Raw genomic sequence first — 24750 nt, 5'->3', positions numbered from 1 at the left:
GGTCATCGAAGCACGTAACGAGAACGCGTTGATGCCCACTTGCGCGCAATTTCGAAATCTGCCCAAAATGTGTTATGGTGTTCCCGCTTGAACGCATCAGCGTGGAGGTTTGTTCTGTGTACGGGGCCATTATGGTCGCAGCCCTTACAGTAAAAAGAAAACTTAGGGAAAGATTTTTAGTTTGCGTATTAAACAGAAATGCTCAAGTGCCTCGTCGCACAGTGAGCACGCCGTCGGCGGCATTGAACGGTAGTGGCCGTGAGCGAAACGCGTGCATCTATCACCGCTTGGTGCGTTTTTCCCGTCAGCAGCAGAGCTGGGGAGGAGGGAGAAATAAAAAAATCAAAGTGGTAGTTTCACCCGAAAGGCGAGACATCGATTGTGATCGCAAATTAGTGGACAGATGTAAGAAGTTAAGTGAGTAGTTTTATCAGCAGCATAAACTTGTAAACATAGGCATACTAAGTTAAAAGCATGATGTTCTCCGCACACAAGCTAATGTGAACACATGACACTGCGTGACCACGGAAACTCGCTTTCGAAACGCCGGAGGGAGTAAGTGCCGCAGCAGCAGCGACCGAATTGGCGTTCGCGCTGCCTCCCACATCAACGCGAACTAAGCCATGAAACACAGCGCACGGTCCCCGTCACAGATCACATTGAGGATGCAGCGACCCGGGCGGGCGAACGCGGCCGCCCGGGCCAGCCTGGCACGAACACGCCCTCCCCTCCTCTTGGAGCCTTGCGCGCGACGGAAGACGGTGCGCTTCCTTCGCGCTTTCCTCACTTGCGTGCGCGTGATTGAGCCGCAATAGTCGGCTCAGCCTCGCACTCTCTCACTCGCACATACAGTGCATGAGGCCGGTCGACGATTTTATCGCCCTTGGACCTGACATGGAGCCTCGCGGCGACAGCGGTGCCTATGGAAGAAATGCGCCTGGAGTGCTATATAATTTGTATGGCAATTTAAAAAAAAAGTAACAGAATGCTCGCCTTCGTCCACAGCGTTTTCCGCAAGCGTTCCCCGCTAAAAAGATTACGGTTGTATAATCCGTAGTTGCAGTGAAGCGTGAGAGACCCTATAATGCTATCACGTTCTACTTTTCGAGCAAAGGTTAAGCGTCTCCCAAGATGTTACATATATTCGAAGCGCATTCAACATATATATATATATATATATATATATATATATATACACACACACACACACACGCACCATGAAGTACGGGTACTGCGAGTACCATGAAGTGTGCCTTTTGGTATACCTGAATTTTGCTTCTTTCCTGCATCGTGGTCGTACAAGATTATATTTCTGTTTAGGCCACCCTTCTCGCTTCGAGAACAGATACATTCGAAATTTTTGTGTGATGAATAGATCAGTCGTTAAAATAGCTTCAGAATTGGCCTTATGCAGATGCTCTGAGCACTTGCTCAACTGTGTGCAACTATTCAATTCAATTCAATTCAGTTTATTCGGACATACATAGATGGTACAGAATGTCCACGAGGCGCGACAAAAGGAGGCAACAATGCCTCCTGACAGGGTCTTCACCTCAAGATCACATTATGACAGCAGGTCGGCATGACAAAATACTGCATTCTGCAGATCTCACTACATTGCAAAGTCAAAGAAATCAGTGGAAGTTGAGAAATACAAAACTGTGTCACATATGACAAATTATCCTATGATTTAATATTATACATTGAATTCATCATTCTAATTCACAGAAACAATGATGTAGAGAATCATTCAAATAGCACTTGCTCAAAATAAAAGAAAGGTACAGTTCTAAGCAAAAGAGGCCGGAGAAGAAAGCATCATTTTCAATTTTTTTTAATTGAGAAAGGGTTTGGCAATCATTTATGCAGTTGATCATTGAAGGATAAGTGTTACAGAGTGTAACAATTGGGTTGTCTATGATCTGAGTACCATAATTTGTGCGTGGCTTAGACCAAACCATATATACAGTGCGCAAGTTATGGGTAAGGTTCCTGTTTAAGTACTTAGTGCGGAAGGATGTAAAATCTTGCTTAATGTAATGAAAAATGAGTTCAGCCAATGAGAAGCTGTAAAGTTGATAGTACGGCAGTACCTTAACTGCGTCGTACAGGGATTCTTTGACAACAGGTGCGGAGCGGAATACCGCCTTCAACGCCCTGAACTGAAGCGAGAAAAGGCGGTCTGAATCTGATTTGTTACATGTACCCCAAACTAGCTGACAGTACATAAAGTAGGAGTGAACTACGGAAAAATAAATCTGCTTTCTCAAGCACAGAGGTAAAAGATATTTTACGCGTTGCAACAAACCGATGGACCTAGATGCTTTCAAACGGACCTGATCCACGTGATCTGTCCATGTTAAGTCATATTTGAAACAGACGCCCAGGAAGCGGCAAGAATTTGTTGGCAATAGATTGGTATTATAGATCTGTAGTTGGACGTGATGATTCAAGGGCTTATTTTTGGGACGGAAAATAATATATTGTGTCTTCTTTATATTTAAGTCGAGTTCATTGTTGTTTAACCAGATCTGTAGCTGGCTCAGCCACTGATTTGCATGTTGTTCAAGTGAGGCTAGATTTGAACCAGAAAAGAAGACATTAGTGTCATCCGCGTAAAGGAGCATATAGAAGGAGCATATAAATAAATACGACTAGATGCTTCGTGGGATTCATTATGATGAGATATTAACGAAGTAAATGACCCGTTGAATAGTTGACATCTTGTAGGAGTTCCTGTCAGCACACATGTGAATCTATACTTTCCTGAGTGCCTATTCTTGTATTGTTTCTCTTATCACTTAGGTGATTTTGTAGACTGATAACGTGTGAGAGCATTGACAAAGCATATGGTGCCACCAATGCTTTCTGGGGGAATTAATTGTAGGTTGGGGCTCACTAATTCTCATTTTGAATATTTCTGAAAGGTCTCAACTCTTCCCTGGGGGCATTGGCTGAGTGATGTAACCGGTGAAATATAGAAAAAGTTGTGCAGATACCACGCACTCTGAGAATCTATATAAGCAAAGCGTTCTGTGCAGGATGCTTTGATTGACGATAATTAGCAGTGTGTTGACAGCTAAAGCTTAATTTCTTCAACATTTAGCCTAGCACGAGAGTGGTGAGTTCATGTTAAACGTTATCTTGCGGGAAGCACTGCTGTTTTTCTGCATAGTACACGATACACACAGGGAGAAGTATTTGCTTGAAGCGTTGTCGTGTGCCATAATTCATAACCTCTGAGAGGGTTGAGCATAGCCATTGCCTCACATGGCACATCGCATTATAGCAGAAGTATTAAACTTGAGTTAGACTATGGGGCGGTGCGTGCCAAAACCACAATCGGATTATAAGGCATGCCATAGTGGCGGACTACGGATTAATTTTGACACCGTGATGTTCTTTCACGAGCCCCAAAATGTAAGTGCACGTTCGTTTTCTATTTCACTCCCATCGAAATGCGGCTGCTGCGATCGGGAACAAATCCACGGCCTCTAGCAATTCCAAAGCTAACGCGGTGGGCACAGAAGCCTTGATTTGACAGTCGTCCGCTTCGGTAGTTTCACCTGGACCCTGCGGGGCGCTTTAGTCTACGAGGCTCTGCTTCTGCACGCCCTGCGTGGTTTGTCTGCTTGATATATTTGCATGGTGTTTAGTTTTCAGAAATAGCAGCAATGTACTGAGCCGTATCTAGAACTTAAGCTTATCCAGTTTCCCGCAACCACGGTCGTATAGTAGTAAGGTTTGCTTACCTTCTATTGTCACCTCCCCCTCCTCCCTTGTATGGGAACTGCTTCTTCTCCTCCCTCCTCCCTACATTCCTATTTTTTTCTTATTTTTCGAGCTCCTTCCGGACTCGCACCTTAGTAGAAATGGAAGCGCTGCAGTTTCTGCAATGCTTCTGAGGGGAGTGACGGATAATTACAGCTCTCAAGGGGCTAATATGGCGACGGCCAGGGAGCTCCAGAGGGAGCTCCAGAGGGCATTGTGCACATTGGACGCGGTGGGGTGAAAAAGAGTTTCTAGCGTCGCCTTTCGTCTCTGACTCGCTCCTGTCATGTATGCACATGCTGTGGCCCCTCCCCCCTACGTGGTGTGCCTGACAGCAGCAGCCATAGCAGTCACAGCAGCAGCTGCAGCAGCCGCAGAAGCAGCAGTGGGAAAGTAGAATGAAGAGGCAAAGAAAGCTTCGCTTTAAAAACTGGGTCCAGTGGAGAAATACGCAGGCGTTTACATATGCCGCCCCATAGAAACGTCCATGTTGATCATGTTTCCTTGCTGTCATGCGTGACCTTGTGTTTCGAAAAACCGGCCGTGGGGTGGCCACGTGGTGTCAAGCAAATTGTCGTTCTTCAGCGAGGCCAGCAAATGGACATGCCGTTAATTTGACTGCATGCACTCCTTCTTGCACGCTCTATTCTTGTGCTTTTGATACTTAATGTGGGTGGAGAACAAATGAAAGAATCTGACAGGGCAGTCATGCTACCTGTTATGCTGAGCATAGTGCGTCCATGTTCAATTCAAAAAAGAGTTCCTGTTCGTGGGCGTCCAACAAATGAGGATTGGTTCGGTACGGAAAGGACAAGCAGGACAACGAACAGTGTCCTTCTTCATTTGTTTTTTTTTCATCTCGCCGCGGCAATGGGGTATCAGTGCTGGCCAGGAGGCGCTGCAGCAGCTTGTGTGTGCAGCTGGAATATGCTGACGCCATACGAAAATTGTGTGACATTTTGGGTGCTAACAGACTAGCTACATGCGTCCAGCCAAGCTCTGGGCACACCGATGTGCTTTGCAGAAGCACGTGCCCTCATACGTTCTAGCACACCGGTTCTCTGTCTGGCCATAATCTGTAAACAGATAGTTCAATATGAGCGGTAAAATCAATGATGCTAAAGCTTAGCACGTGCTACGTAAATCTGTTTCCACCGCTTGTTAAGCTTTGTGACACGGCGCTGCAGCTGGCACGCGAAGTTTCAGCCCTGGTTACCCATACGAAACGTGTGGCCGGCGACTATACTTGTCGTGGACTCAAGTGTGCCCTCTCATAAATATGACAGCCATGCGCTTCTAGCGCACTACGCAAATTTACTGTTCTGCTGTTTCCAGAGCCGCTCACATGCACTATCCAAGATTCATTCATTGCCGTCTTATTCGGTTTTGCTTGGCCCTGTTTACGTATATGCATTATGCGCTTACCACCGGTATTGAATAGTGGAAAATGATTGTTAAATTACATAAAGAGATTGATAAATAAAATTTTAGGGGAGTAAATTACCATTGACCGCCCTAACTCTCTATAGCGCCATCTGCTGACGCTCCAACAGCGGTCATATTTTGAGGATAATGAAGACATTTGAGAAGTGCAAGGTGTAACGCTTCATGATTGGCTTATTATGTGTTTTATGATTAGCCAAATAGCGCTTTAGTGCCGCGAGAGCCAAAGCAAGTCTAAAAATCCAGTAAAAAGAGGATTCTCGTGTGACTGCACGCACTCGCGGCCTCCATAGGATGAAATTTACCAGCTCAATTGTGCTCTATGTGCTTTCATTGTTTTTATAGCGTATCTCAATTCAACACCTTCTTTGTTTGTTTTTCAGGGTTTATGGCCTGAAGAATCTACGCGTCGTGGATGCATCTGTCATGCCAACTATAGTAACTGGGAACCTAAATGCGCCTGTGATGATGATCGCCGACAAAGCAGCGGCTATGATTATACAAGATAATAACTAGCTAATATTGCTTTATTTAGACCTTCAATATAAAGGCCCTGTTCTCTCTTTGATATCTTTTGTACTACACTGACAAAGCGAAGCTAAACAAAATGCAGACCTGCAACAGAGTTCTCTTTTTTACGCTATACCAGTACAACTTCAACTGTAAATTAGCTGATATAACTAATAAGCGAACACATGATTCGCATATTGCTGGCATGCAGGTGACTCCAATTTCGGCATGTATAGGAATGTGAACCTATGTGACCAAGAAGCTCCTGTTTCACATTCGTATAAACTTTGTTGTCGCCACCATTGTCGTCTATACAATCTCAGGAAAAGCTTGGAAGACTGCTGACATCACTTTCGACATTCACTGCATGCCCGTCGCTCTCGTATTGCGTGTTCAAACTCTGTAAAAGTGTACCCAAAGGTAATACATGCAATAAACTCGCAAGGCTTGCCTGGGACACTTTTCACGCTGTTGTAGATCCTGGTGTATCGTCTCTTGTTCAACACGTTTTGCTCAGTAACTGGAACACATTTAGCAAATATGTCGTACCTACTTGGCAATTTTGCGGGTTTAGATTACTTAGTGACACTTGCGTAGAATGAATGACGCTCAAGAAAGTTTGTCCCACGTAGCTGACATTTAATAAGTGGAATCCATGTAGACAAAAATTAAGACAACGTGCTAGTGACTATTTTACTGTTATCACAAAGAAACACTAAGAAGGAGTGAATCCTCACATTTGCAGGCGATGATCGCGTTCTCTAAATGAGGTACTGGCGGCAGGCGTGGTCGTATGGTACTGCATTAACGTGCATGTCGGCTACTTCTTGCAGATCCGTGCTTTCTAGTAAACAGTATAAATCTAGAACTTGAAGTGACCATAATTCAAGAATGATATTGCTGCAAGCGCTCCGAAAGCGAGCCTTGACAACTCTTCACGCCAACCACGCTGATTGTGGCTATGAAATGAGACTGCGACTTATTTAGGCCTCGCACAGGTAATGCGAGGATGTTGCCCCGTTCCCCGCCTGCGGCAAGTTTTTTTTTTCTCCGCTTTCATCGCCAATAAATCATCGTTTCTTTAATTAAATTAGTACGCTAGTGCAAGTAATTTGCACTTTCCCACTTCTCCGTATGCTCAGCAAGAAAAAAACTTCTGGTAGCATCACAGAAATGATCCTGAAAGTGATACGCAAGCTTACTACGGTACTACCTTCCGAGTTGTAACACCAGGAAACTAGGATCCCTTCAACAAACTCGCCGTTGAAGGAGAAAACGTCCGTGGTGTAATTTTAATAGTATCAGGCTTCTCTTCTAGACATCGTCTTTTCGAATGCAGCCTCTTTACAATTTTATTGATTTATTAATGCGTTAGCACGAGGGGCGTCGAAATGGAAAAGAAAGTGCAACCGCAAGTGCAAAAATGCAAATTTCGTCATAAGGCCTTAGCAATCAATGCGATTGCCACATGTTGGAATGTTACACGAGGTCAGTCTCGTAGGTTTCGTGGTAGCATGAATTGCAATAAACGTAAACAGGGTAAGCATACACACATGGCGCCATCAAGTGTGCTGACGCACATTCACAAAACTTGCGCGATGACCACGAGCAGCATGAACTAGAACTGCAGGGCCTTCTCGTTGATGTTGCCTCGCGTTGGCCTCGCGTTGGCCTCGCGTTGCTGTATCACGACATGCTCACGGCAGGCACGATGTGCATCCGCTTCGCGCTTTTTAGCGGCAAGGTTTTGTCGACATTGTCACTTAACCTCGGCTTCCTCGTTCCTGAGCGCCACGTCTCCGAACCCCTGGCGTTAAGCGGCAGCATGCGCCGTATACACGCAGCAGCACGTTGCTTCTGCAGCTGGACCACGAAGTGGTCTTGATGATTATTCGGGCCCTCCTTGCATCAGTGCGATTAGCGTTTTACATGAGCTTTTCAGCCGGCGTTATGACATCTCACGCGTGCAGGCATGTCCGTGCAATGTGAGGGACGCTGGGTTTCGCTCCATAAACACCTCGTCAACAGCTACTACTATGGCTACTCCATGTGGGAAAACGATGGCACAAGGTGGCAAGGTCTGCATAGTTGGGTTACAAATCGTTATAGCATGCAAAGCTGTCTCACTTCAAAGCCTTAAAATACAGCTGCGTCTGTGCGCGATTCTTTACGATTGAAACACGAACACTCCTACATGTATTTCTCAACCTTGCGTTCTAATTAAGTACTTCAAGTACTGCTCTTTAGAAAACGTAACAAAACTTTATTGGCCTATTCCTTCGACTTCTCCACTGCTGCTGCTGTCGCTCTCTTGCACTCCGCTTCGGAAGGTGCTCTGACGGTGTTGATGGTTCAGAGCGTGCATATATTTGGTAGGAGCGCGGCACAGGGGAAAAGTGACGTGACAAAACTCGTTTCAGCCATTTCATCGCATCGCTACAATGCTCTTGGAAGCGCCTTCGGCAGCGCAACAATACCCTTTTGACGGCTGCAGTCATCCGTGACGCCTCGCAAAAGTATTGCAGAAACTGCAGCGCTTACCATTGTAATAACGTGAAACAGTCCAGAGGGGCTACACATGTAATGGTAGAGAGGAGGTAGGGAGATGAGACAGAGAGCAGAACCGGCGCAGTCGCAAAACATGTGAATAACAGCTTTGCCACTCTTCGCTCGCAGCATCCATCCTGGGGGGAAGGCGGGAGAGGGGAAAGGCGACGTTAAAAAGCCAAGAAAACGCTACTACTAGACACGACAGCGGTTTCGAACAAACTACATAAACTTAAGCTCAACGTAGGTGCTGTACGCTTATACTATTTGTGAAGAATAAACACCTTGTCAAGCTCAAGTGGACCACTAACGCAGGGCATGCAGGCATAGAGCCGTACTAAAACACAATAGCGTCTAGGCGACACAACGGAAGTGGGTGCACGTGACATAAACACTTAGGTATACCAGCCCCGGTAGCTTCGCGGCTATAGCGTTACCCGAGGTCGCATGTTCGATCCGGAACGCGGCAGCAGACTTTCCGCGGGGGCAAAATTAAAGAACATGCCGGTACGTAGATTTAGGTGCACGTTTAAGAACACCGTGTAGTCAAAATTAAGCCGGAGTCCGCCACTATGCCATTGAATTTTTTGCGCGGACCTAATTCAATTAATGTTTAGCCCGTTTTGCACAATCTCTAACTATAGTACACATACATAAATACGTAAACATACTTAAAAGAGAGCACGGAAAAATGGTGCCGCAGTAGCTCAATCGGTAGGAGCGTAGCATGCGTTATGAAAATATGTGGGTTCGTACGCCACCAATGGACGCTTTTTTTCATGCGCTTTCATTTTCTTTTATCATTTCAATATTTCCAATAATACATGCAATGAATTGTACTTTACGCTTTCAATATCATTGGGGGGTCGCAATGACAACGCAACTAGCACTGCCTCGCGCATATTTTTTCAGCCTGCGCAGCTATCTTGGCCAGCGGCCGATCTATAATTACACGTGGAAGCCACGCTATGATTACTCGGAGCGTGGTTGGGCTTTCTCTCGATATTCCGTGGTTGGCACAGCCGAGCAGTCTGTCATGTTTTTTCTACGTGTGCGAGTTAGTCCTATTAAAATTCGTTTGCACTGTCTGCGATGTGATCGCTGTCGCTTCTGGCACCCTTAGCTTTTCGCGTTCTCTTACGTGTAAAATTTTTTATCCATTGTCTTGGGGCAAACGGAATCCTGGGAAGAAAATGTCGACAAATACAAGCTTATGAAGATGATTCAAGTAATAGATGCAAAACTCGAAATAGAAAGCAGGCGACTCACTGGCGGTATTCTCGGTAAATATATTTTGAAGACATAGTCCTGTGGGGTTGATGCTGAAGTGTTCAAAGAATTAAGTGGACAGCTTAGAACTAATTGTTTCTGTCCTAAATAACATCATAGAAAGGCTGCGTGATGAAAAGTGCGTGCTTGCATGCAGCTGACAACAAACATTTTAATAAAGAGAACGAAGTACTGCCCGAAAGCGTTGCTGCTCTAGAACAATGAACAACTCGAATGAAGAACGTTGAGGTCCAGGGCATGCCGTGTCACCAAGTGTGTTAATTTCACACGAAACGTCCCGAAACACCAAAGACATTGCCGAAGCGCTTGGCAAATATTGGAATTGTTGGCGATTGCTCGAATGAGGTTTCACCTGAACCATAGTTGAAATCCACAACTAATCTTACTTGAAGGCTCTCTCGAACTGTGCCTTCAAGGCAAAACGCGCATGCATAGTGCAACAGAATTCTTGCCGTGCATATGATCTCTTTATGAAAAAAAGTATGGGTACAGGCTTTTTTATGAGCAGCAAATGTCAGTAAAGCACCCATTTGCTCGGTCTGAATGTTAATGGCCACGCCACTACAATATACGATAAATCGTGATGAAATATACAATAATACGTGATAATAATAAACGACAATACGTGTTAAGACGTAAGATAATACATGATGTGATGAAAGTAAACGATGACTGCTTCGAGATAGTCGTCACGACCATTTTATTATCCGTCATGAGATATTGTGCATGGTGCTGATTCATAGATTTCAGTACTACAGATCAGCAGATTACGAGTTATGCGAGAACCTTAACCATCAACTCGCTGCCGCAACCGCGGCATAGAAGGCAAATTTCCAGAAATTTCCATCTCGAAGAATATGACCTTTAATGAGTGTCCGTGGGCCTGGTCAAGCGCTGTTTCATTCTGTTGGGAGGAAACAGAGACGAAGTGACCGTGTGACTATAACTTTCCTTCGAATATTGCAGATGTAAATGATGCTAAGTTGGCCATTATCTGTCACTGCAGAAAGCTCGCATCAGCGCCGTCTTTGCCAACCGACTGCCCCGAGCCCGCGAAATTGCAATTGATAAATTTGCAAGCACCGGACGTTTGCGTAATTATACTGATGCCAAGTGCCACAGCATGCGTTCGCTTGGCAAATAGCTGTGCATATGCGTGCCAGTAAATAGCTGGCGGCGGATACGCGTTCTGCGGTAAATACACAGTTCGGTAGCGCCTGCTGGTGAGATTGACTGTGGACTTAAAGATGCTTTTTTTCGTTTCAGCAAATTTGCTCGCATTAAGGTTTCTGGATCACAAGCCGCTGGAAGGTTGGTGCTCAAATGACCTATCTTGTTTTTATCTAGAGGGCCTTAATGTTTACTTTAGGCCTGAACATTGTCAAAAAGAGACCTTGCCAAATTTAGAAGTAATTTTCTGGAAAGCTACTAGTTTGCATTGTCCAATATTATTTTTAGCAGCAGCTTTATCAATGCAAAAAATAGTAAAGGCATATTTTGGCTGAAACCTCAAGAACTATTACGGCAATAGTTTCTGAAACACACATTTTTTCCCCTTTAACTGAGCCAATTAAACGCGGAAAATGAATAACTTTGTTTGCCTATTAAGTCACGCGAAAGAACGACGCCAGTAGGACATTCTGAAATGAGATTTCTCATGCTACCTGGTTTCACAATCTATTCAAATAATTTACCTCGAACCAATTTTTTTTATTCGCGTAAAGTTCAAAGAATGCTTACGTCACCCAAACCTTTCTTTTACGAGAAAAATACTTTGGTGAAAATTCCCTCACACAATCACCAACTAACCGAATTTTTCAAAGGGAATATTGCATGGTCACTTTTGGGGTGTACGAAATCCAGAGTGGGACTGCATCACAGTCATGCAAACGATTGGCGATAAAATTGAATATCCAGTGATGCCGGCTGAGCTTGACGTCACTCAACGAGTCCCTACAAGAGTTCGGGCCAAGTAAAACATCTGGCTAGATTATTTTCGCGCACAAAAACGGCTGATTTCATTAAAAAAGCATCTTAGGCGAAACTTCACCTCACGGACGCCGTTGTAAGAGCCGTTGTCGATAGCGCGGAATACAGTAATGAGCGTTTGACTATAAAACACAAAGCTCTTTTTTCCAAAAAGCTAACAGTAAAAAAGCAACGCAAACAGCAATTCCTGCAGGTCAGCAACATCCACATTACGACAAGGAAGACCGATAAATTCAAAGTATACAGCACTGTTGATGAGTCACACCCAGCAGTTAATGCCTAGTCCCTGTCTCATCAGTTTACGTCTGCCCTCACCTTCGCCATCCATTATGGTATCTTATTACTTGAGCCTGTTCTTTTGGAAAATGCCTTGGTTCAGTATCAACTTTCTTAAGTATAGAAGAGTGAATTGAATGATAAGAAGGCGTGTAGTGACGTTTCTATGCTGCCTATAAACATTTATTTCTGGTAATATGCCCTATAAATGCCTACATTCGACTTCGGTGCCTTTGTAAACACTATGTATGTTTCAGTTTTGCTGGTCAGTGAAGTTTCCAATGCTCGTGTTACCTGGCGATATGACCTGTTCTGAAATCATTCAGATTTCACCCCAGTGCAACGGCCGAGCCTAGGTTGTTGTTCCTGTGGTGGTTTATTGGTCTGGCAATGCGATCTGCACTTCATAGCCATGTGGAAAGACATCAGTTGTGAGGGGGGCTCCCTGGAAGCACGATGCGGAAAGCGGAAGAGGAGGTTGTGGCGAAAAGGTGAGAAGAGAAGCGTAGCGCCGCGCAAGACCCGCAATGTGAAGACGATGGCTACGAGACGGCGCCAGAGTAGCCCGCGTAGTCTGGGAGGTCTGTGTGCAGCGGCAGCTGTGAATTTCGTGCACGCGTCATCTACGCGCTGCTTCTCACAATCTCTGGATTGGCATAGCAGTCATGCCACACTTCGCTCTGTTTACAACGTGCCGCAGGGGACACTTTCCGCGCTAGCCAGTATATCGCTAAATGAAAACACATGTAGGGCTGCGCTCAAATTTCGTGTTAGGGAGTATCGTATTCATAGCAGAATTTTTTTCTTCATGCCCTTTCATTTCCATTTCTTTATAATTTTTTAATTCAGTAAATAATCACAGATAATTTACCCTTAGTGTGATTGTTATGATGTGACCATATGAATATTTAAATATGTATTGTAGCGAAGACAATTCCTCGGTGCTGCCAACGCTGCCCGCTGCTCTCGTGCCCTGTAATTTGTTCAGTTTAGGATATGTACATACGTTTTATTCAGGCAACTTAAAAGACCACTACCAAATCTGTAGTTCCTGGAAGCAAGCAAAAAAGCTTAATCAGGGAGGCTCTTGAGCACAGCAGTTCGTCTAACTGCCACATCTTCATGGCGCTCCTCTTTCAATGGCGATTCCACTAAGGAGAACAAAAGGAAGTCACATGGCGATAGGATGGGTGAATATGGGGGTGATGTCGACCAGCAATATGGCTATGAATATTCCTGATGCTGACAAAGCCGTGTGAGCTACGGCCGGGATGACGAAAATCAGGACGGGCGCACCGAACTGTCTAGCGCAAACAATTTTACACTTCGATATAGAAGCTTTCGTTTCACGGTGCATCCCGGCTTTAGCATAAAAAAATAGATCAAGCTTGTATTTTGTTTTCATTGTTGTCAGATCTCCTTCTTTTTAAGTGAACTGAACCGTGCCATCGTCGTTCAGTTTATTGTGGCTTAGTTTTTAGGTCACAGTCGTAGCACCAACTTTGATCTAGGACAACAATGCTTAACACAATTGTGGGTATCACTAATGGTTATTTACAAGTGCTCTGTACAAGTTGCTCATCTGACTGTGTGACGCTTGATGGTAAGGTACGAGAATCGAATGTTTTTATTGCCGAGTGTACGTCAAGGTGGCAAAATGAAACAACATCTAAATTAAAATGGAGAGCACGAAATATGGACTAAAACTGAGGTTTTTCTTTTTCCTTCGAGATGTACCACAGAAGAATGCATCGTATATGTCAAACATGATAATGAGAACAACCGGAAACCCATTTCATACCTTCATGGTGTGACTACTTGGGCGGGTGACAAATGCGCTTCTGTTTTGTGTGTTTGTGTGTGTTTGTGCGACTGTAGGGTCTTAGTGAAGCTCTAGTACTTATTTGTCTGCCTATCGGTCGTTGGTTGGTGTTTATCGTATTTTGTTCTGTTTATAGTTCAATTTCGCCAAGGCGTAGAAGCTGGGTTTGTTACGTATTCTTGGCCACGCAAAAGCATATACAATTCCAGTTGATGTACCTTGGCTGTTACGCGCGGGAAAACAGTGGAGCAAGCCGACAAGGTCTGCATAGTCTGTCGAGTCTGCGTGGGTTATTTTACAATTCGTTCCAGCAAGCAAAATTGTCCAGCCTGAAGTCTTAGAATACAGCCTTTACTCTGCAGCAGAATCTGCGATTGGAACGCGAACGCGCATAGACAACTTTTTCCCCGGGCGTTCAAATTCTGACAAAAAGGGAAATCGTACACTTAATGTCAGTAATGTTCCTCATAAAGCATATTAAAACTTAAGTAATCAGTATACTTATGTGTTTATATTGATGAGGGCAAAATGTGCATGGAGTGTTCATAAAACGCGCCAAACGTCTTAATGTGGAGGCGTGCATGAGCGAAACTCTTAAAGATGTTCTATGCCGTTTACTGGGACGCGTGTCCTTGGCTTAGTGGCAGAAGGTCGAGGTGTTGTGCAATGTTCGAAACCTGCCATCGGTCTATTTCGTTTATGTTTATTTATTAAACGCAGTTCTTTCTCAGCTAATTACCACCACTTTCGCGTATGGGGCATGTTTCAAACCTCATTTGTGGGCTGGTTCCCTACATATTGCAGCCAAAATACAGCCGCGCCATTAAAATTACCTGACTTTCAGGTTTGAGTGTGAAGCCTTTTCACACTTTTATTACTTAAGAGTCTAAGAATATTTGTGCTAAAAGGCGTGCGCTGTCCGTGTTATGCTTCGGGACATTTATTTTTGTGTGGCCATTATCAATATTTTGAAGAATAAGTAAATCAAGAATGAAAGAACAAGTGTGAGAAACTTTAGTGATGGAAAAGTGTGACTGCACATACGACCGAAACTTGGAGGTTACCAAACATGCTCGAGAACAAGAGAAGCATTACGCAAACAACGATGGAACGACAAATGTTAGGCGTAAATTTTAGAGACAAGAATAGAGCGGTATAAATCAGAGAGCAAACAGCGACAGCCGATGTTCTGGTTGACGTTAGGTGCAAAAAATCGAGCCATTCCAATGGTGAAGGTGGTTCACCAGCGAAGCTGTTTATAGCTCACGACACGGAGGTGACATAATATTGAACATAGGTATGAAATCATTTATTGTCTTGATGTGTGGTCATCGTGACGAAAGGTACGCACACTCATTTTTTTGCCTTGATCGCTGGTTATTACTTCACTTGCAACTGCAATCACATTCTTTGATATTGTCAAATCGACGCACGTACGCCACTGGGGGGTCGGTTGGGCGGGATCGGTGTGGGTGGCATCACAAAGTATATGTATGCAACACTGAACGCGTAAAGCGCTCCCTTTTCGGCTGACACATCTACATTGAAATAACCGACAATGACAAGGGTAGTGCCATCGCAGCTTTTTCACCCAAAGGGAGTAGCCATTAACCCTACGGGACTATGAGCAATTTCATTTTTTGCTTGCTTGTCGGCGTATCAGCCATTACTCCCAGGGGTATGAGCCATTGATGATGACATTTTTTTTAGATGCTGCTCTGTATGCGGTATGCGTGATTAGAAAGAATATTTCGAGACAGCTGTTGAACCTCGACGGTTTATTTAGCAGGTCGCGCGCTGCAGACGATGACGCTGGCCATGCTGATGAATATATACAGGTGAAGGAGTGTATAAGGCTCACATAATTTTTCCCGCGTATGGAAGCGGCCAACCTGGCCGCTGTTATGGCGGCAAATGCCGTATGAAAGGCTTTAAACGCGAAACATGCAGTCTCTGTGGCACGGCAACGACCGTCCAAAGACAGAACTGGAGTAGCACGATAGTTAACTGGCGCAGTCTGTTCCTTAACAATGTAGGGCCCGATAAAACGGTACTGAAATTTCTCGCCTAAGCCAGGAGGGCAAGCTGGGGTCCACAGCAACACTTCGTCTCCAGGGTTGAAGGGAACGAAGCGGTGGGATGCATCATAGCGAGTTTTGCGGTCTTGTTGACTGGCGTCGGTGTTGAGGTGGGCGCGTTGGCGACCCCGGGCAATGCGCGAAACGAACTGCTCACACTGATGTGGACGAGGAGACAGAGACACCGCAGAAAGAAACGTCGAGGATAGTGATCGGTTGACGACCATGCAAAGGGCGGGTATCCCGCAGTGCGTTGGACGGCCGTGTTGTATGCGAAAGTGACGAATGCTAGAATGACATCCCAATTGGTGTTCTTAGGGTTGATGTACATTGACATCATGTCGTACAGCATGCGATGAAAGCGGTCTGTGAGACCATTAGTTTGACGGTGGCAGTTCTAAGTCGTTATATGGATGGTATGGGACACACGGAGAACATCGTCAAGAAGTTTAGACAGAAAGGTCTTGCCGCGGTCACGCAAATAGACACGTGGGGCTCCATGCCATAAAAAGATGGCTTCCAAGAAAAAGGCTGCAATCTCCTCTGCGTATCCCGAGGATAGTGCGGCTGTTTCAGCGCACCGTGTCAAGTGGTCGACAGTTGTGACGGTCCATCGTTTACCGCTAGTAGATGCGGGTAGCTGTCCATAGAGGTCGATACCAACAACTTCGAAAGGAGCTTGAGGACACGGGACAGGTTGGAGCAGTACAGCCGGAGGTGAGGTCAGTCGTCTGCGGCGTTGGCAGAACGAAAAGGAAGCCCCGTATTTCGCTGCGCTGGTTGCTAGCCCAGGCCACGAGAAGCGGCTGCGAATTCGCTCATAGGATTTATGGTAACCAAAGTGACCGGCAGTGGGATCGTCGTGAAAGGTCTCCTGTATCTGTGCCCGAAGGTATCGGGGAACGACAGGGCCCAACGGTGTCCTTCGGGAATAAACACGTAAATGGTATAACAGAATTTTCAATCTTTAAGTTCTGCAACTCCCGGTGGAGCCGAGCGTTAGGTGTGCGAGATGAACAGCGAATACGTTCTATAACGGAGTGGCAGTAGGAGTAATTACGTTGGCTAGAGGCAAACGTATGACAATGGCTGGATGGGAGCCGGTCCACAGCTGCGAGCGAAGGGAAAGCAGACGGTTTGCTCACGGAAGGTCGTAAGCAAGCAACGTTTGAAGATGGTGATAGGAGACAATGAGAGAGAGCATCGGCATCCTAGTGTTTCTTTCCAGACTTGTAAGTAACCTCGAAGTCACATTCCTGTAAAGAAATTATCGAACGGTCGGGACATCCCATTAAATTCTTCGGCGTCGCCAACCAGCACAAGCCATGGTGATCAGTGACAACCGTAAAGTGGCGGCCGTGCAGATAAGGCCGAAATTTTTCGACTGACCAAACAACGGCGAGACACTCTTGCTCCGTAATCGTATAATTTTTCTCTGCAGCTGTTTGCATGCGACTTGCATATGCAACCACACGTTATTTGGAATTTGGCTGACGTTGCAGAAGAACAGCACCGATACCGTGGCCGCTGGTGTCAGTATGTAGAAGAGTTGGTGCGTTGTTGTCGAAATGACAAAGCACAGGTTCGGACATGAGCGCCCGTTGAATGCTTCAAAAGCAGTTTAGCATTCGTCGGATCATACGTAGGGAGCTCCAAAAAGAAGGAGTTGATGGAGCGGCGCCGCAGTGCTGGGAAAGTTACGTATGAAGTGCCGAAAATACTAAGCTAGGCCACGGGAGCTACGCAGGTCTTTGGCGCGTTGAGGCCTGGGGAAGCGGAGGACAGCGGTAATCTTATCGGGGTCAGGTCGAAGGCCTTCGTTGCTAACAAGGTGTCCGAGCACTTTAATGGTTTTGCTGGTGAAGCGGCACTTTTTGCATTCAGCTGAAGGCCAGAAGCTGAGAGACATGTCAGGACTTCGTCGAGGTGCTGCAAATGCTGAAGGAAGGTCGTCGAAAATATGAGGTCGTCAAGGTAGCATAAGCAAGTCTTCCACTTTCGGTCCCGTAGTACGGCGTCAAGCATCCACTCAAATGGGGCGGGAGCATTACACAGGCCGAAGGCATTACGTTAAATTCGTAAAGCCCATCGGGTGTGGCAAAGGCAGGTTTTTCCTTGTCTGCTTCGTGCATGGGGATCTGCTAGTATCCGCAGCGTAGATCAAGGCCGCAGAAATACTCCGCACCTAAGTAAGGAATCCAACGCATCATTGATTCGGGGCAGTGGATCTTTGCGGGTTATTTTTTTCAAGGTGCAGTAGTATACGCAAAGTCGTACTGAGCCGTCTTTCTTACGCACCGAAACAGCAGGTGATGACCAAAGGCTTGAGGAAGGGCGGATTATGCTAGGCTTCAGCATTTCAGCAACGTGGGTATCGATGATCTGGCGTTCGGCGGAAGAAACGCGATATGGCCGCCGGCGCACGATGGAAGCTCCATCGGTGTGTATGCGATGAGCCGTCGCAGAAGTCTGTCTCAGAAGAGGAGAGTGTACGTCGAAGGAGTCTTTGTGGTTGGATAACAACGCCAGTAGCTCCCCCGTCCGCTGTGGCGTTAGATCGGTGCTAGTGGCACTAACGCGAACAGAAGCAGAGACCGGATCTATAACTGTGGATGGTTGTGAAACAGCAGTAGTCGGGGTAAGCACAGAGACAGGCTGAGTGCCGAAGACGCACATGACAACATCGCCTTTAGGAAGCAGTACTGGCTCAGTGGTTGCGCCGTTACCGTTGGTGTGCCATTGGTGTGCCGCTGTGCCGTTGGTGAAGCGAACAAGGCTGGGTGCCAGAGCAATCCCTTTGTATAGGCAACGGGCGGATGGTACAAATAAACATCACCATCGTGATGCTTGAGTTGACTACAAAGAGTTTTTCGCGGCCAGGTGACACCATACAATCGTCAGCAGTTCGCAAGCGAACGCGTGGTTCGTACACGTCGTGGAATTGTCGGTCTCTGCCAAGTTAACGAGGCAGACGCAGACGCCGAAGCAGACGCCGAAGAGAGAAAGTCCTACCTTGGCATAAGCATGTGAGCACAGGAAGTGAACACTGCGAACTGGATATGCTGGCGTATCCTGTCGATCGCAACTCGAACGGTGCATTGCGCCGATGGCCGAATTATAACATTATTTGCACCACGAAGAAGAGCTCCATTGTAAGGTGTAGTAACTTTGCGTAGACGAGAGCACAATTAAGTTAGCGTGATTAATAGAAATAGCTGCTCCCGTATCAATAAATGCTAGAACTGGTACACCTTCTCCACACACGAATAAATTATTGGCCGGGCATGCTGTAGGAATTGTATTCTGTGCGAGCCATGCTGCTTAATTTCCCCCAAAAAAACTGCACCATCTAGTTTTCCGATCGGTAGTCAGGAGTGTGGGCGGCCGCTTGCAAGGGTAGGAAAGGGGAGCGTCGGAAAGGGGAGGGCAAGCGGCGGCGCCCTGGACGGTAGTTAATAATAATAATAATAATAATAATAATAATAATAATAATAATAATAATAATAATAATAATAATAATAATAATAATAATAATAATAATAATATCTTTATTGCCATAACACATATACAGCATTATAATCAGGCCTGTCTAAGCCTACAAGGGCTTGTGGGACATGGCCCTGCAGAATTGGCAAGGCAATACATTGAGATAGGAAAACAATCACATATCAAAGAAAGTAATGACGCTGTTACATAAAGCGCGCGACATTACATTTGGCTGCGCAAATTTATTGCAGCAGCACCTACAGTTCAAGCTTACATAAAACGAATCAAACATACAACACAAAACGCAAGAATTCGAATCTTTGAAACAATGTCCTCATAAATGTTACCTGAGATGAGAAGGCAAAGCAATATGAATATGTAACATATAGTCAAGAGTTCGACGAAAGTTCGTCTGGTCAGGTAACATGATGATGAAGAAATTACGGCCACTGACCAAGTCAAGGTGAAAAAACACACAGAGACGTTTCGGGACCCGTACGGGCTCCTTGATCACACTAAAAGCGGGCAAGAGCCGCAAGTCGTTTTTATGCCAAAATGTGACGTAGGGAATGGGTGTAGTTAGCAGGAAGATTTCCATCAGTCCTGTTGATACTGTTGTCAGTAGTTTGAATAAATAAAGATTCTAACAAAAGTCGCGTCATCGAATTCTTTTCCTTAGCTATTATAGCAGCGTTATCCCAATCGATGCGGTGACTGCGATTATCGGCGTGTTCGGCAAGGGCGTTCGATACTTTCTTCTTGTTGGAGACGTCCCTTTGGTGCTCTTTTAAATCTTCTCGTGAATTTGCCGGTTTCACCGATGTAGCTGCAGCTGCAGTCTGCGCATGGTACCTTGTATATGACACCGGGATGATTCTTGCTTTCAAGCCGATCCTTTATCTTTACAAGCTGATTTCTCAGCTTGTTGAATGGCATGTGGGCTATTCTAAGATCGTATCTTGAGAATACGCGGCTAAGAGCTTCGCTGACGCCAGGAACATATGGGACGCCAGCGCGTTTCATGAACGGCTTGCCTTGAGACGGCTTTGGATGGAGGACCCGGGCTTCCATTTTGTCAATAAACTTCTTGGGGTGCCCGTTCCTGGATAATTCGTGACGAATTTTCTTCAGTTCGTTCTGCATTTCGTGGTCACTTGATCAGATGCGTGTGGCCCGCGTCACGAGAGATGAGACAACGGATTGCTTATGGCAAGCCGGGTGGCATGAATTGAAGTTTAAGTACTGGCCGGTATGAGTCACCTTCCTGTGCACAGCAAATGAGAGCCTCGTTCCACTTCGCCGCACGAGGACGTCAAGGAAGGGGAGGCTGTTGTCGCACTCGTATTCTGTGGTAAATTGTATGGCTTCGTCTGCTGAGTTGAGAAGACGTAGGAGGCGTGAAACTTCCGGCTTTAGCACAATGCAAAAACAGTCGTCTACGTAGCGGACGAAAACGTTCGGCGCGGGAGCGAAGTCAGTGAGGGCCTTCTGTTCAATGGCTTCCATGACCAAGTTAGCGGTAGTAACGGAAATGGAAGCACCCATGGCAGTTCCGTAGATCTGCCTGTAAAACTGTTTGTTGTAAGTGAAGTAGGTGTTGCTCAAACAGAAGTCTAAAAGCTCGTAAATGTCCTCTACTTCCAAAGGGGTGCGCTCAGCGAGCGTGTCGTCCGCCAGACGAACTTTCGTCGAACTCTTGACTACATTTCCTACAGAACTAACTACGGGCAAGACGTCGTAACCAAAATTCGCCGGTTTGTCGCATTTACGTGCAGAATAGCCGCCTTCAAGTGCCACATGTCCTTCAACCAGACGTGCAAAGTGGAAGACCTTGTCCCAAAAAGTCTGCGCTTGAAGACACCGGTTGCATCACCGTGGGGCCACAAGATAATTCGACAAGCCGAGAGGAAATTATTGGCCGCAAGGGTTCAAGAATGCCGACAGAAAATCAAGGATTTGGAAACGGAAACGTTCTTCGCAAGGCGCCAGCTAGAACACACCATTCTTCAGGACTTCCCGGACGTACAGCTTCATGCAAATTTCATGGCGACATTAAGAGACCGCCTGTGCAGGAAGTCGCAAGAAAGTAAGCTTGACGCTCTTAGGCCGAAGGAACCCACGCAAACCATGGAAGTCATCCTGAACTTATCCTCCTACAAGCCTACTGAATCTGAAGCCGCTCTTCTGCAAAAGGGCTTGAACTCCAACACTGGCGCGTCACCCAACCCAGCTAGAGTAATCTGCGCCGTGGAACGCGCGGTCACTCAACTTCCTTCCGAAGTAAGAGAAGAAGCTCGCACCCGCGCCATTGGTGTTCTTTCAAAGTGGCGGACGCGCAACCCTCAAGCCCGCTTTTCCCCTGCCGAGAAACAAGTCGTCAAGGCCCTCCGGAACAATGACTCCATTGCCATCCTTCCTGCAGATAAGGGAAATGCCATCGTGTTGCTCGACAGAAGTGACTACAATGAGAAAATGAAAGATTTGCTATCAGCCGAAGATACGTACGTCGCGATCCAGAAAGACCCCACGGTGAACCTGCAAACAAAACTGCAGAAGCTCCTCTCCAAGATTTTTAATTTTGTTCCACCGCAGCAAAAGCTTCTCTACCATCGCCTCTTGTGCACTAACGGGTCCGCACCTGCAATATACGGACTACCGAAAGTTCACAAGCCAGGCGTTCCATTACGGCATATTGTAGACTTTACAAGGTCACCGCTGCACCGGTTATCAGGTTACCTACACCAAGTGATGGGCCCGCTCACCTGCAAGACAGCGACGCACATTTCAAATTCTTCAGCCTTCGTGGAGAAAGTGCGCGACGTCTCCCTGGATGAAGACGACATTATGGTGTCATTTGACGTGAAGTCGCTCTTCACTTCAGTGCCTGTTGACCTGGCCGTAGCTACGTGCAGAGATGTCCAGCTGGCGCAAGACACGCTCGCTGAGCGCACCCCTTTGGAAGTAGAGGGCATTTGCGAGCTTTTAGACTTCTGTTTGAGCAACACCTACTTCACTTACAACAAACAGTTTTACAGGCAGATCAACGGAACTGCCATGGGTGCTTCCTTTTCCGTTACTACCGCTAACTTGGTCATGGAAGTCATTGAACAGAAGGCCCTCACTGACTTCGTTCCCGCGCCGAACGTTTTCGTCCGCTACGTAGACGACTGTTTTTGCATTGTGCGAAAGCCGGACGCTTCACGCCTTCTACGTCTTCTCAACTCAGCAGACGAAGCCATACAATTTACCACAGAATACGAGTGTGACAACAGCCTCCCCTTCCTTGACGTCCTCGTGCGGCGAAGTGGAACGAGGCTCTCATTTGCCGTGCACAGGAAGGTGACTCATACCGGCCAGTACTTAAACTTCAATTCATGCCACCCGGCTTGCCATAAGCAATCCGTCGTCTCATCTCTCGTGACGCGGGCCACACGCATCTGCTCAAGTGACCACGAAATGCAGAACGAACTGAAGAAAATTCGTGACGAATTATCCAGGAACGGGCACCCCAAGAAGTTTATTGACAAAATGGAAGCCCGGGTCCTCCATCCAAAGCCGTCTCAAGGCAAGCCGTTCATGAAATGCGCTGGCGTCCCATATGTTCCTGGCGTCAGCGAAGCTCTTAGCCGCGTATTCTCAAGATACGATCTTAGAATAGCCCACATGCCATCCAACAAGCTGAGAAATCAGCTTGGTAAGGTAAAGGATCGGCTTGAAAGCAAGAATCATCCCGGTGTCATATACAAGGTACCATGCGCAGACTGCACCTGCAGCTACATCGGTGAAACCGGCAAATTCACGAGAAGATTAAAAGAGCACCAAAGGGACGTCTCCAACAAGAAGAAAGTATCGAACGCCCTTGCCGAACACGCCGATAATCGCAGTCACCGCATCGATTGGGATAACGCTGCTATAATAGCTAAGGAAAAGAATTCGATGACGCGACTTTGTTAGAATCTTTATTTATTCAAACTACTGACAACAGTATCAACAGGACTGGTGGAAATCTTCCTGCTAACTACACCCATTCCCTACGTCACATTTTAGCATAAAAACGACTTGCGGCTCTTGCCCGCTTTTAGTGTGATCAAGGAACCCGTACGGGTCCCGAAACGTCTGTGTGTTTTTTCACCTTGACTTGGTCAGTGGCCGTAATTTCTTCATCATGAGTATGTAACATGTTTAGCCTACAGAGCACGTATCATCTTTTTCAGTGATATTTTCGAAGTTGCTGTGAAAATGCCTTGTCGCAGGTTGTTAAACAGATTAGGAACGTACGCACATCGCTGGGCCTCACCGTATCTCGTTGCGGAACGAGGCACAGTGAAACGCAAGCCCGAACAGAGCATGCGCACAGGCTTATGCTCAACTTTGAAATCTGAGTTCCAAAAATTACGTAATACCACTGTTTCAACAAAGAATGAGCGGCACGAAGGAAACCTACGGCGGTAAATATGTTTGGAGAAGAAAGCAGAGGCGAATTATACGCTACACTCTGGAGCATGTTCTTTAAAAGAGCGTCCATCCGGCTCTCCCAACGCGCAGAACAGAAGGCGAAAATTGTGATGCGATACCTTAATATTCCGTATGCAAGAGCGTTCACAATTGTTTTCTTGACTGAAAAAGGAACTATGCTTTTACATTGATAGAGTACCCAGGCAACGCTTCCGAGTTTACTGCATAAATATGCTAAATGCGATTCCCACGACAGGTTTGATTCAAAAAAGACGCCCATGTATTTTATAGACTGCACATATTCCACTGGAGTACAGATACAATGCGAACATGACTTATTATGCAAAAGGATATGTTCATCTATCAACGTCATTTTTAAGGGATTTCTGAAGCAAATCAACTTTGTTTTTGAATCGTTGATTACAAGGAAATTTTAAGAAAACCAATCTATTACGTTATAGACATCTTTTTGTAACATATTGATTGCTGATTTGTAGCATAAATGCTTCGCTAGCAGAATGGTGTCATCGGCGTAGTGAAAAATTTTGCATTTTGAAACAGTGGACGCAAGGTCATGCATGAAAATATTAATGAATAATAAATTAATACTAAAATAAATAAATTAAAATGAATTAGTAATAATAAAATTTATTATTATTATTATTATTATTATTATTATTATTATTATTATTATTATTATTATTATTATTATTATTATTATTATTATTATTATTATTATTATTTCACACATGAAGTGAGGGAGTGCGGGAAAAAAGCTGACAAGTCAGTTTGACTAGTTCCCAGCTCCCCGGAGTACTGAATACAGGAAACAGAAACAATTTTGGCATGGCATCATAAAAACCACAAACAAATAGTTATAGTAATAGTAATGCAGCAATAACTTATCGACAACAATGAGAATAAGTAACTACAGAAAGTTGGGAGGCGCTTCGGGAAGTGGAGAAAGTTAGCATGAGGAAAGCCGGCGCTGGCAGGGACTCGGAGGAAGCAACGGGTCTCTGACATAAACATCGTAGCCACGACGTTCACCCTGTTGTCGTCTTTGGCAAAAACACGATATGT

At 45.7% G+C, this 24750-nt stretch overlaps 2 protein-coding genes across 2 annotated transcripts in view; both read left to right on the top strand.

Moving 5' to 3' along the window:
• Window positions 1-6185, top strand: part of LOC135909726 (alcohol dehydrogenase [acceptor]-like) — a 72789-nt gene extending 66604 nt beyond the window's left edge. The window contains exon 11 of the mRNA XM_065441787.1: window positions 5598-6185. Within this exon, the coding sequence (XP_065297859.1) occupies window positions 5598-5730 (133 nt within the window). The 3' untranslated portion in view covers window positions 5731-6185. The remainder of the gene's footprint in view (window positions 1-5597) is intronic.
• Window positions 6186-21009: 14824 nt separating this feature from the next.
• LOC135909734 (uncharacterized) lies at window positions 21010-23929 on the top strand. The gene is made up of 2 exons (XM_070524609.1): window positions 21010-22551; window positions 23924-23929. Exons 1-2 carry the CDS (start codon window positions 21010-21012, stop codon window positions 23927-23929), a joined length of 1548 nt encoding a protein of 515 aa, XP_070380710.1.
• The last annotated feature ends 821 nt before the right edge of the window (window positions 23930-24750 follow it).

This window comes from Dermacentor albipictus, chromosome 8 (assembly GCF_038994185.2).
Source record: "Dermacentor albipictus isolate Rhodes 1998 colony chromosome 8, USDA_Dalb.pri_finalv2, whole genome shotgun sequence".
Lineage (NCBI taxonomy): Eukaryota > Metazoa > Arthropoda > Arachnida > Ixodida > Ixodidae > Dermacentor > Dermacentor albipictus.
The sequence above is the reverse complement of the archived record's forward strand: the minus strand, read 5'-3'. Positions and strand labels throughout refer to the sequence as shown.